This window comes from Arachis ipaensis, chromosome B9, assembly GCF_059453495.1.
Source record: "Arachis ipaensis isolate K30076 ecotype BB chromosome B9, ASM5945349v1, whole genome shotgun sequence".
Taxonomy (NCBI): Eukaryota; Viridiplantae; Streptophyta; class Magnoliopsida; order Fabales; family Fabaceae; genus Arachis; species Arachis ipaensis.
The window spans coordinates 123,848,024-123,861,079 of record NC_142444.1 but is presented as its reverse complement, the minus strand read 5'-3'; the positions used below and the strand labels follow the sequence as shown (position 1 = coordinate 123,861,079).

General features: G+C 39.6%; 2 protein-coding genes across 3 annotated transcripts; one reads left to right on the top strand and one right to left on the bottom strand.

Annotated features, from left to right (window-relative positions):
* The first annotated feature begins 371 nt into the window (after positions 1 to 371).
* Positions 372 to 1,880, top strand: LOC107615811 (uncharacterized). Its single transcript, XM_088499156.1, has one exon. It carries the CDS (start codon positions 372 to 374, stop codon positions 1,878 to 1,880), a length of 1,509 nt encoding a protein of 502 aa, XP_088355282.1.
* A 5,428-nt stretch (positions 1,881 to 7,308) lies between these two features.
* LOC107615809 (putative methyltransferase PMT3) lies at positions 7,309 to 12,503 on the bottom strand. 2 transcript variants are annotated; one of them, XM_088499987.1, is made up of 8 exons: positions 12,133 to 12,503; positions 10,711 to 11,113; positions 10,196 to 10,360; positions 9,919 to 10,101; positions 9,110 to 9,704; positions 8,524 to 8,636; positions 8,180 to 8,400; positions 7,309 to 7,943 (listed from the first exon to the last, which is right to left on the bottom strand). In XM_088499987.1, exons 2-8 carry the CDS (start codon positions 10,984 to 10,986, stop codon positions 7,622 to 7,624), a joined length of 1,875 nt encoding a protein of 624 aa, XP_088356113.1. In that variant the 5' UTR covers positions 10,987 to 11,113; positions 12,133 to 12,503; the 3' UTR covers positions 7,309 to 7,621. The 2 variants fall into 2 exon arrangements, with proteins under 2 accessions (XP_088356113.1, XP_088356114.1); XM_088499988.1 differs by lacking the exon at positions 12,133 to 12,503 and adding an exon at positions 11,371 to 11,512.
* Between the last annotated feature and the right edge of the window lie 553 nt (positions 12,504 to 13,056).

The following is a 13,056-nucleotide window of genomic DNA, read 5'->3' as shown; positions in this document are numbered from 1 at the left end:
TGAGGAATGAGATTGTTATAGGGCACGCTGTCGGATTCGGAGCTAGAGATGCGGAAGGGACTGCTGGTCTGACAGAGTTCCAGGTTGGTCAGCAATTCCAGGATAAAGATGAGGCCCTGTTAAGTGTGAAGACTTACAGCATCCGGCGAGGGGTACAGTACAAGGTCGTTGAGTCCGATCATCGCCGGTATGTGGGCAAGTGTTCCGAGTTCGGGAATGGTTGCACATGGTTGATTCGTCTGAGTCTCCGAAAGCGCAAGGACATTTGGGAGGTTAAACGTTACAACGGACCACACACTTGCCTGGCCACGTCCATCTCGAGTGACCATAGGAGTTTGGATTATCATGTGATTTCGGCCTTCATTATGCCAATGGTAAGGGCTGACGCATCCGTGAGCATCAAGGTCCTCCTGAACGCCACGGCAGCGCACTTTGGTTTTAGGTCGACTTACCGGAGGGTATGGATGGCAAAGCAGAAGGCTATTGCTCTGATCTACGGTGACTGGGATGAGTCATACAACGACATACCTAGGTGGGTGTTGGGTGTCCAGCTGACGATGCCTGGTAGTGTTGCGATCCTTAAGACGAGCCCGGTTCGAGTTGGAGGACAGGTGGACGAGTCTCAAGCGTTCTTCCATAGACTTTTCTGGACTTTCCCGCCGTGCATCGAGGCATTCCGTCATTGCAATCCGCTAGTCAGCATTGACGGCACACATCTGTACGGCAAGTATGGGGGAACGTTGCTCATAGCGATTGCACAGGACGGGAACTCCAACATTCTACCTGTCGCATTCGCACTGGTGGAGGGTGAGAATGCGGAATCCTGGACATTCTTTCTCTCGCACCTTCGACAACACGTGACCCCGCAGCCCGGTCTGCTTGTTATATCGGACAGGCACAATGGCATCAAGGCTGTGCTTGAGGCCCCTGATGGCGGTTGGTTACCACCATCTGCGTACCGGGCATTCTGCATACGACACGTAGCTGCCAACTTTGCCCTTACCTTCAAGGGCAAAGACGCTAGGAGGCTTCTAGTGAATGCGGCTTATGCGAAGACGGAGGTTGAATTTCATTACTGGTTTGATATTCTACGATCTGAAGACCCGGCGATGTGTGAGTGGGCGAACCGGATTGAATACACCTTGTGGACTCAGCATCGTGATGAGGGGCGGAGATTTGGTCACATGACGACGAACATTTCCGAGTGTGTGAACTCAATCCTGAAGGGGGTCAGAAATCTCCCTGTCGCATCCCTGGTGAAGGCGACATATGGTAGGCTGGCGGAACTCTTTGTTCGCAAGGGGAGAGAGGCTGAGGCACAGATGGGAACCGGACAACAATTCAGTCAGTATTTGGTGAAGAGTATTGAGGCCAACTTGAAGACGGCAAGATGCTTCACGGTGACGTTGTATGACCGGGATAACTCCGAGTTCACCGTAGCAGAGACCAGTCCGACTGGTTCTTTCTCCTTAGGGACTTACAGAGTTTCACTTGCCTCTCGGATATGTGACTGCGGGTACTTCCAGGCGCTTCATTTCCCGTGTCAGCACGCACTTGCGTGCTGTGCATACGCACGGGTCACATGGACCTCTTACGTTCATAGCGTGTATCAGATTAGTTCGGTGTTTAATGTGTATCGGATTAGTTTCACACCTCCCATCCCGGAGGGCTACTGGCCACCGTACGATGGTCCCACGATGATTCCAGACCCTGACAGGAGGCGTGCGAGGGAGGGTCGTCCCAGATCCACTAGGATACGGACGAATATGGACGAGGCAGATCCGAATCGGCCCAAGAGGTGCGGCCTATGTCGTCAACCCGGACACACACGACGTAATTGCCCACAGGTTGCAGGGTCGTCTCAGACAGGCCGCCATTAGTGGGCATGGTGTTAGTGTTATTGTTGTTTACATTTAACCTTTCCTTTTAATCGCAACGTTTGAGGCTGTATGTAACTGGTTTAACGGTTTATATTGTACTTTGATTTCTGCGAGTAGTAACGAATATGTTTTCTTTCATATTGAGTGCTGTTACAAGGAACATTGACGCATAATTCAATAATTAAAACTAAAGACTACAATGTTTAACCATACATAGATTATACATACTTAATGTCCCACAGCACAAATAAGAATTAACATAGGGCATCTGTCTATAACATAATAACAAAAGTACATATCACTGTCATACATGATTGAACCTTAGCGAACAAAACAAATGAAACCTGAGTCATCTGAACAAATGCGAACCAGTCCCACAGCGCCGGGCTACCCGTGCCCTCTGACCTCGGCGGATAAACGGCTCCTCATCCTCGATGTCATCCCCATCCTCCTGCGGGGCAGGCTGTGCAGGTGGTGCAACACGCAGAGGTGCCGCCGATGCTCCTGCGACAGACTCTGGTGTAGCGGTGAAGGCAGAGGGAGGGGTACCTCCGAGACAGAACTGGTGACCAACGGCTGAGGATGGAGGCTCGTTCAGATCAACATCTAACGGCGCCTGTGTGCCTGAGGTCTGTCCACCACTGCGGGGGGTCACGTCCCCCTGCATGATGGCGGTGATCTCCTCTAGGAAGCGTGGACTGCCGAAGTCCCCAACAAGCGTGTCTGACCCAATAAAGTCTACCCATTGTGATCCCGGTATGCGCCAAGGTGTACCACCCTGCTCAGGCTGATCATCCGCTGGCACACCAACGAAGTACTGTCCAAGAGGGCCCGATCCAAGTCCAGCGTCACCAGTGTCAGCCCCGTCACCGAGCCCTATACCATACCACTCACCTCCATGACCGCCATCGTGTGTGCTAGTACCACCAGCTGCAACACCCCCTGAACCTCCTCCGCCATCGTGGCCATGCTGATCGTCATCGTCGTCCCCATGGTGATCACCCCTCCTCGCCCTATGGCCCGGGACTCGTCGTCCGCCTCTAGCGGGACTGGCGTCGTCATCATCGTCCATAGCATGATCCGGCCACCTCCACTCACGCTGGCTCCTCCGTGTCCCGACACCCATCCTCCTCTCAACCCTGCGCCTGTCAGGCACGTCCTCCGAAGGATCCATGTCTGGCACTCGTCCCGGACCCCGCTGTGAGGCCTCAATTGGTATAGGAACTGCTCTCGGATCCCCCAGCTGAGTGTCCGCGGCCAAGAACCTCTTCCCATGCTGACTCCACCACTGAAGGAACTCATGAGACGGTCCGGGGTCGGCAACAACGTCGAACCTCAGTACACTCTCCTGACGAGAGTCCCAGTATGCATGCCACTTCCCCATGGTAGATGGGAACCATCGATCACCGCCTCTCCCGTCCTTGGACATCAGAAAGTCGATGTTCAGGGCGGGACGTGGAGGGGCCTGTACCCCTCCAAACTGCGGAAGAACACGATCTATCTGATGCCACTCTATGACAGCAAAGTATATCAGCGCGGTCACCGAGCGCCATACCGCCATGTGCCGAGGCTCCAAAACCTCCGGATGCAACACCTGAAGTACGTCGGGGCTACTGTACGGCATCCATATAAACTGCACAAGGAACCCACCCTTATCAGGGCAACTGTACGACCCAAGTCGAAAAAATTTGATTTCAAAAGCATCACTTGTTAAGTAGCATACTAACCTCCCTGGACTGTAACCGATCTATCCTAAGCCTCCACATCTCCACTCTCGGACCCTTCTCGCTCCCGGAAGGGTTGTAACCAGCCCATCTGCACCATACACATGTGTTACATATACTAATATACGTGTTTAGATTATACAATATAGTATTAACATACACGCAGCTCTGTAACTCATATTGAAAAAGAGTAGGCCTAGTATAGTACCTCGAGGCCAACGGCCAGCTGAACGTCTCATATCCTGCAGGCCTAAACTAAGGAAAGCGCCAAAAGATCCAAGACTGAAGTAGCTGAAGCGGGCCCGCTAACTTCACAACATGTCTGTTCGCCACTCTGCACATGCACCGTTACAACCAGGCCAGTGCTGCTGAACCCCAGCTGTACGTACCCAGCTCCTCCAGCCTCGCTACATACGGAATCCATCTGATGTGAATCCGGTTCCCAGACTTGTCCGCAAACAGCTGCGTGCCCAACAACATCATGATGTACGCACGGGCATATCGGCGAACAGTGTCATCATCTGCATCCTCAGGGCACTCACCAAAGGTCTCCTGAAACCAGCTGCAGTTCACTGCGTACTTCTGAACCTGACTGGGAGGAGGTATAACTCCGAGCAACTCCTGGAACCAGACCCAGGGTGGACGGGCGCCCTCGATGTATATATGGAACTCTGACAGGCACCCGCTCACGTAACGGCCGTCCACTGGCAAACCCAGCTGGTATGCCACGTCCTGGAGTGTGATCGTGCACTCTCCGAACGGCATATGAAACGTGTGCGTCTCGGGACGCCATCTCTCCACGAATGCACTGACGAGGGCCTCGTCTAGCCGGAACCACCTGTCGTTCAGCCTTGCAAGATGGTATAGCCCTGCCATCTGCAAGTATGGAACGTATCTGTCATCAAGACGCATGCCCTGCTGCCGCCGCATGCTCCTAATGCATCGCTGGGGCTGCGCATGAAAAGAACGGCATACTTAGAAAGATAACTAAACCGGTTTACATAAATCGCTTTACATAAACCATTTTGCTAAATTAAACAGCATAACATTACATGAAAGATAACTAACTAGAAAACAAACCAATAAACCGGAACCTTAAACCGCTAACATATACCACCTTAACGAGATCCATTAACAAGAAACAAATTAACTAAACCGGTTTACATAAACCACCTATCGTAAAACAACTACTCTAAACCACTAACATAAACCGCTTGCATAAACCACTCACAAAAACCGCTAACATAAACAACTAACATAAACTACTAGCAAAAACCACTAACTTAAACCACTAACAAAAACCACTACCCTAAACCACCAATCGAAACCACTAACATAAACCACTAACTTAAACCGCTAACTTAAACCACTATTATAAACCACCTACATAATCCCCTCACCTAAACCACCTACATAAACAACTAACATAAAGTACCGTCTAACCAAGATGCAAAACCACTAAGGCACAATTAACGCTAGAATCAAAAATATTTCCGTACTAACCTCGTCGTTGATGACCCCGGCTATATGAGCGACTCCGTCCAACCGATATAACCGTGACGGATCGTCCCCCATCAGCAGAGTAGTCCGATCAGGTCTTCCTCGAAGAAAATCTGGGTCGTTTTCTCTGAGATTTTGTGGGGTAGGGGTTTAGAATAATAGTTCGAATGAGGGTGATTCGAACTCCTTATATAGCTGAATCACCCATAATTCGAACCAGCTTGGTTCGAATTATGAAGGAGCGCCCCAAGTGTAATTCGAACCAGCTTGGTTCGAATTACTAACGTTGCACAATTCTAAGTAGTTCGAACCACCTTGGTTCGATTTAATAGGGAATTGAGTTCGAACCACTTTGGTTCGAATTACTAGGGAACGGAGTTCGAACCATGTTGGTTCGATTTACACTCAAACTATCATTTAACCTAATTCGAACCAATCAAGTTCGAATTACTAACGTTTGGAGTTCGAACCACCATAGTTCGAATTACATAAAGATGGCCCTTGGCTTATTGCGGATTGGATTTTCATTTTGGCGTATTTAGGTTACACCATTCTTCATCTGGCTTATAATGGTTTTTTGCCCTAAAAATTAAAAAGAGTTAGAACACTTTTATTCTTAAAATACTATTCATTATATATAATTTATAAAAAAATATTTTTTTCATTTCTAAAATTTAAAATTAAAATATTTTAATTAAATTATAGATAACTTATTATCCTAACTAATCTTTTTTATACATATTTAATAATAAAAGACTAAATTAACTGATATATTAGCGCCTAATGATACATTAGTATTTATAATTTGAAATTAGAATTATATATAAATACTAGAAAAGTTAAATCTTTATATGAAAAGTATGTTTATATAAAATAATAAAAACATAATTTACAATTTTTTTATTTCTTTTTAAAATAATTAAATTTTTTATATATTTTTTAATTTAATTTTGATATAATGTTAGATAAAAAATTTTATGTATCTGTTTAATTATATATTGTAATTAAAATATTTTTTATCATTATTTTTAAAAATAAAAAATATATTCTAAATTAGTAAATTAATCAGTTCATTTTAAAATTTTATATGCAATATAGGTACATATAATAGAACAAAAGATAAAAAGTAAGTAATAAGGATGAATAAATCGAGAATAAAATAAATATATAAAATCACGAAAAAAATATTAGATTAATACCTAAACTATAATTGTTTGAATTAAAAATTTCAATTGAAAATATCAAAAAAAAAAATAATGAAATTGAAAGATACATAGAGTCATGGAGAGCTATATAAAAAAATTGGAGAATTTAAAATTTATTTTTTGATGAAGAGAAGATGACCATTAGATAAATAATAGAAAAAGAAGGTTGAAAATATAAAAATAAGAAGAGGGTTTAAGAGAATAAAGAATTGACGGTACAATAATTAAATTTAATTAAGTTAAATAATAGTCAAAATGATAAAAAAATAAAAAAAATAAATTTAAAACTTTAACTAATTAAATTTATTTTATTTATAATGGGGTCATTTAAAATTTGAAGTGTGAACATATTATATATAACTATATTTTTTAAAATAAAAATTAAAAACATCAATATAACTATATTTTTTAAAATAAAAATTAAAAACATCATGCCCCTGATTGGTATGCTTGGGTCCGTTCCTGAGTCCACCAGGTCTAATAACCATGGATCTACTATTGTTATAAAAAAATCGATTTTATTTTAATTTATTAAAAAATTAAAAAATAATTGATTTAATTATACATCCAATAATGATTTAATTATACATCTTAACACGTAAGCGGAGTATTCGCCTTAATATAAATCTTTTCTTTCAGTATAATCGCAATCCCAAAAAGATAACATCATTCTCGAGTCTGTCTCTTAGAACATCAAAAATTTAAGTTTTAACTATGTACCAGTACAACACAAAACTTGATAATTTGACTCAATATTATTACAGTACATATTACACTGACTCACTTTTATCTGTAAAATTATTTCGAAAGAAACTTTAGTGTTCCAAAAACACTACAGCTATCAACCTAATCAACAATTAATATCTCCTAAGGTTTAGTTAAAAACTTAAAACTGACATAAAAACAAGCTAAGAAAACCCACAAACACAAGAATGCAAAACCTGAAAACAGAAGAAATTCTAACAAGAGTATATACAGATACACACATTAACATAGAAGTGACAATAAAATCTTAACTTCTCATCATTAAATCTACGATGTCTTCATTATTAAGGTAGCTTACACAATACCCAAATGCAGGCAAAAATATTGAATGAGCCTGTAACATGATGCAATTGGTGTCCTATGTCTTAGTGACATGAATCATTATAGAATATAAATGTGAATCAAACAGAAGAAAAATTAGAACAAAACAATGTAAAACACATTCTTTAGTGCTACAAAATGAACATTGTTCACTGCTTCACCGCTTTGGGGGCATGCTTTTGATCCCAGAATATATACGTAAGAAATTGAACCTTTTTTTAGCTTCCTATTCTGTATCCCTAAAGCTTTCGCTGGTCAGCCACAATTTCTTCTGGACGATAAAAACAACCTCGTCGCTGTCCTGGTCAGAGTCGGAACTGGAATCTGCAGTTGCCACTGCTTCCCAGTGCAATGCGGTTAGGTACTTCTTTACAAAGTCGATCACCGGTTGTTTATCACGTATGATTATGTAACCGGATGGTCTGAGGATACGATCAATCTCAATCAACAGATCCTCCTGGCTGCAATCTTTCTTTTCTAGGTCGGAGAAGACAGTCCATGCATGGAGTAAATCATAGGTTCGAGGGTACGTTGAAAATGCTTCACACCTGTTAGGATATGACACATGAAAATCTGATCAAATCTAATCTTTCATGAACTGGAGGAACAAACAACATAAAAGATTAAATCAATCTGGATTGAAATAATGCTTTTTTTTTATCAAATCCAGAATTCCAGACGTCAATCAAATCAGTTCATAAAAAAAGGATGCCTTGAATGTGTCGAACAATATCAAAGAAGTGATAACTAAATATTTAAATTTCAGGTGAAAGAGCTTCAATACCAATCATGGGTAGTGCCTATGAGGCCTCTATCATAGACGAGCTTGAGTGTGTTTAATCCATCTTTGGGTACAACGTTCATCACCCAAACATTCTTATCTCTAAGAGCAGCTCCAAATGAACCCATGTGTGCTTTCATATCCATTATGTTCCTCAGTGTGTTTGATTTGATTTTAGGATTCAAGAGATTCCAGTATTTCTCTACTCTCCTTTTCCAAAGTTCCTGTACCACATGACAAAATTTAACCCAACAGTTTGTTTATTAAGCTTATGAATTGCGCAGTATACAACGAATGAATAAATATCACAATCATCATGAAGCGGAAAAATTGTAATTTTCAATTACCGTGTCCTTTTCAAACATATCACTTGAATAGCCAAAGTCAGCTAGTCTAGGAGGAGGACTAGTCAATCTTGCAGGCCATGGAGCTAATCCACTACCTTTAACTCTGTTGTCATCTGATAAAGGAAATAAAAATATTCTTTAATTAAAAATTAAACAAATCAAAAATAAAATTTTAAGCAAAATTTTAGCAACTTGGTGCGCAGGTGACATGAATTTGAAGCAAATTAGGGAGCTTCTACAACTAATCAGTAGTGTAAATGCAACACACAGGCCTATATCAAACAAGTTTCATACTCAAATACTCGACCACACTCAGTTCAAAAGCAGTTTTCTAAGAGGTATTCCTTTGCAAAGAATGCAATATTCAGTTCTAAGGCCAATTCAATGTAACTTGGAGAGACACATACTACATAACGAAGCAGATATTATAGGGAAATAACTCTTCGTGCTGGAACGGATAGTAGAAACCATAGAATAAAAATACAATGCATGCCACTAAGGAAGCAGGCATAAAATAGCTCCAAAAAGAATCACCAAAGTCAGATAATGCAAAAACCATAACTAACATTGAGAAAAGGGTACTCACGATCACTGTAAGGTGTTATACAAGCTTCCATATTTACTCCCCACACAGCATCTGGGTCACTATCAGACTGACAAAGAGGGGGGCGGGTACCAGGCTCTCTTTCCATATAGCAATCGTTTGTCAAAGGTTTCTGCCAAATGACAGTTTGGTTCCTTTTTGCAGCTATTCTCCAACACATGCGTCCCACAAGGTCACTCATTTCTCTCCATATCCTTAGATCCTCTTCATCCTGTGCATATGCTTCTGGAGATGAGTATGCAAAATAACCTCCTGGCCTCAACAATCGATCTAGTTCAAGTAGTAGTATTCCATCTCTTTGAAGCCAATCAATTCGACAACGAGAACAATGAGCAAGTTCAAAAGATCTGCTTGGGTAAGGGAGTCTCTTGGTTCCCAGGACACCCAAATATGCAGGAATTCCTCTTTCTAAGGCAAACTGGATTTGATTTTGATGCACATCATTTGGTGCCAAGGACATTGCAATGATATCAGATGAAAGGAGGTAAGCTCCAAAACTAGCAACACCACAGCCAACATCAAGCACTGTCCGCAACCTTCCTTCGTTGTTTAGATTATTGTTTGAAAAGTTGAGCATCTGGCAATGCAAAATAGAATGTAAGATTATAATTTCTCCATGAAATCATAGCAAATCTTCATATAGGGATACTCTGAGCCATTTAATAAAAATAAAGATCTAGAAAGATAGACACATAATACTAAAATCCTATGGTATTCCAAATACTAAAAACAAAATACATAATTGCATCTATTTTTTTAGCAAACACTAGTAGAGTCAGACTTAGCCTCACATTAGCAATCGATGCAATGTACTTATCAGCACCGTAATGAAAATGAGTTCCTCCTCCAGGAAAGTTTATCTTTTCACCTTTGACAACCATCCAATTCTGATCAGACTTCTCATGTGCAAGGTGAGTATGTGGGATATTTGCTTTCCACACCTCATCTCTGCTTTGTGGCCACTTAATAGGGATCTGCAGCATCAGAGAAACAATCAATGTTACTAAAATCAGATAAATGTACACAAGGATATGCTGAGGATCACATCTATGCTCAATGGATTTTCACCTTGTATCCAGGTGGAGGGGGAATCAAGCAATTGTACCGCCTTTCAGCAGGAGGGCAATGTCTTTCATAGTGTTCCATCACAGACAGATCCAGCTTCATCCTCATTTGATAGATAAGATGTCTATCTAAGCAAGGAATCAACTCAGAATGGCGATCATCACAGACCTTCAGAGAGAGAAACATCAGAAACACAATGAGAATGATGATAAGCCAACAGTATAACTACATTGGACTTTTCTGTGGGTTGTGTCGGTCCACTTATTTATGTTATTACGAATTATTTTCATTATCCAACTAAGAATCTATTGTTACTTGAATGGAATACTTTTTCTTCAACTTCATACTAAATGTAAATAAGCTCTATAACTGGACTCAAGGTTGGAAAATTAATTTGGAACAAAAGGAATATACCCAAGTTCATAATTATTGAATACAAAAAGACGGACTGGTTAAAGGATGTTTTGGGAAGAATCTGTGTGAATATAATCTATATCTAAACTTATAAATCAACTTACAGGGAAACTCTTGGGTATTATATCATCTTCCACATCTCCCTTCCCTAAATTCGATGAAGATTCATCTTGCTTGCTATCAGTGTCATCATCCGAACCCAAATATGATGACCCAAGTCGTTTCAACGATTTTCCATAGTCAAGAGTGGATGAACCACCATTTTGAGAGCCAAAGATGGATCCACCAAAGACATACAGGAAACCAAGAAAGATTGCCACAACACAAATGGAAGCAATTAAACGCTTCTTCGGTGATCCATCAGCTCTTCCCCTCGACATTTATTAGTTGAAAGTAACACCAATCCAAATTGCAACTCTTTAAGTGGCAACTCTAATACTTCAAATTTGAATCACAATTCATAAATCATAAACAGATTCTTCACACCAGGCCAACTTAGTGATCAACCTGCAAATAGCAAAAGGAACAGAAGTCAACAAAATAATTACAGGAAGAATTCATTACAGTGCTATGTTTTGAAATTTGATCAAATGATAGAGCTCAAAAGAATCAATACTATGCAATCACAAAAGCAGAACATTACAATACAAAGTTTAAACTAAGGCAATGAAAAACCGATCCAAATATATCAACCAATTTCAAGCTTTTTAATGATGAGACATAGAGAAGAGATCCACGTGTAGAAACAAAGTTAAAACTTTTACATCTCTGGATGCAAAGTTCAATAGATGATATCAGGGCAACCAATCACTAAAGCAAGCTTTATGATAGACTACGTATATTCACAAATTAATAGAAGGATAATATAACAAGTAATCTAGCACACACAACCCTTTAGTGTAACTCAAGTCATTGCAATTTAGTCCAATAAAAATATAAAAGGTATAACTCAAAAAACAAAATTCACATAATCACACATAGTTTTCAAGCCAATTCTTTTCCATAATTGAGGAAACAATAAGATAATGAAAGAAAGCAACAATGGCAATTATGCTAGCCAAGTAGCCATACAGCAAAGTCACAGCAAATCAGTGAAAGTGATGGATCCAAAGATTAAAACCAATGATCCAAATTCACAAGCAAAAAAAAAAAAAATCTTTTGCAGAGAAAAACCAGATCAAGGAAGCTTCCACGGATTTAAATCCAAAACAGTAATAACTAATCACCTTAAATGACAAGCAAGTACTTAATAGAAAGCATATATGTAATCAAACAAAACTCCCAGATCTAACGCAATGGAAAAAAAAAAAACACAACGTAAGCATTAAAAGAAAGTGTAACCATTACTACTACCACTACTCATTAATAGCAACGAATAAAAAAAACAAAGCTTGGCTGCATTCAATACACATATTATTAGCAACTACCAAATCAAACACAGCCATGTAGAGATAACATATTAACATTCCAGATCCATCATAAAAAGGAAGTAAGGAATTCGCGAAAAACAAACAAAAGAAGCTTACTGGGCTAGATCAAAACCCAATTGGGTGCCAGAGGATAATATCAAAATCCCAGCTTTGCGATGATGTATATATGTGTATGCAGATCAGATCTCAGAGAGCAATTGATTGTTTTGTAATAAATAAATAAATATTGGGAAAGTGATGACAGTGTGTGTTTGCGTGTGTGACAGTGGATGTGGTGTTACTGCCAAGGGGGTATGTGTTAGTGAGAGAGAGTTGTTATAAAGAAAGGTGCGAAGTGTGGTGTCCCTACCTCTGACCTATGAAGAAAGTGTTGTTGGTAACAGTTTACAGCGTGCCGACGGATTGACCTCTCAAGCACTACACTTACACTTCTTCCCAGACCGGAAAACAAAACCAAAAATGGATACAAATTTTCGGTATTAAGGATACAAATTTTAATGGAATTTCGAGAGTTAATATTTAAAATAATTCTTAAAATGTGTTTCTAGTAGAACCGAATCAGTGATTGAACCGATCAGATTACTAGATTATTGGGTCATTGGTTCAACTGGTGGATTACTAGTTAAACCGATTGACCCGGTTCTATGTAAATAAAAAACAAAACATAGTCAAAAATTTAAAATACATATTTTCACTAACATTTTAAAAATATCTAGCTATTTTAAAACAATATAAAACATGAACAATAAGTATTTTGTTAATTTTACTCTATCATAAATATTTTTATTTTGTTTTTATATTAAAATAACTATTATTTTCGAATTTCAATAATTTATTAATTAGTTTATATCTATTATACTATTACATACTACAAGTATTTATTGAAAAATAATATTAATAGATATTATATAATTATAAAAAAATAAGTGAGTTTATAATTATTGTTAAATAAAAATATAATTAATTTAAGATTGAATGAGTTTATAACTAAAATTAAAATAAATTAAATAGAAATAAATT

Bases quoted from the DNA above. Each gene is read 5' to 3' on its own strand.
- LOC107615811 (XM_088499156.1), top strand. From the start codon at position 372: ATGGTAAGGGCTGACGCATCCGTGAGCATCAAGGTCCTCCTGAACGCC.
- LOC107615809 (XM_088499987.1), bottom strand. From the start codon at position 10,986: ATGTCGAGGGGAAGAGCTGATGGATCACCGAAGAAGCGTTTAATTGCT. The intron at 9,705-9,918 runs GTGAGGCTAAGT...TTGCATTGCCAG, and splicing joins ACATTGCATCGATTGCTAAT to ATGCTCAACTTTTCAAACAA. The intron at 8,401-8,523 runs GTAATTGAAAAT...CATGTGGTACAG, and splicing joins ATATGTTTGAAAAGGACACG to GAACTTTGGAAAAGGAGAGT.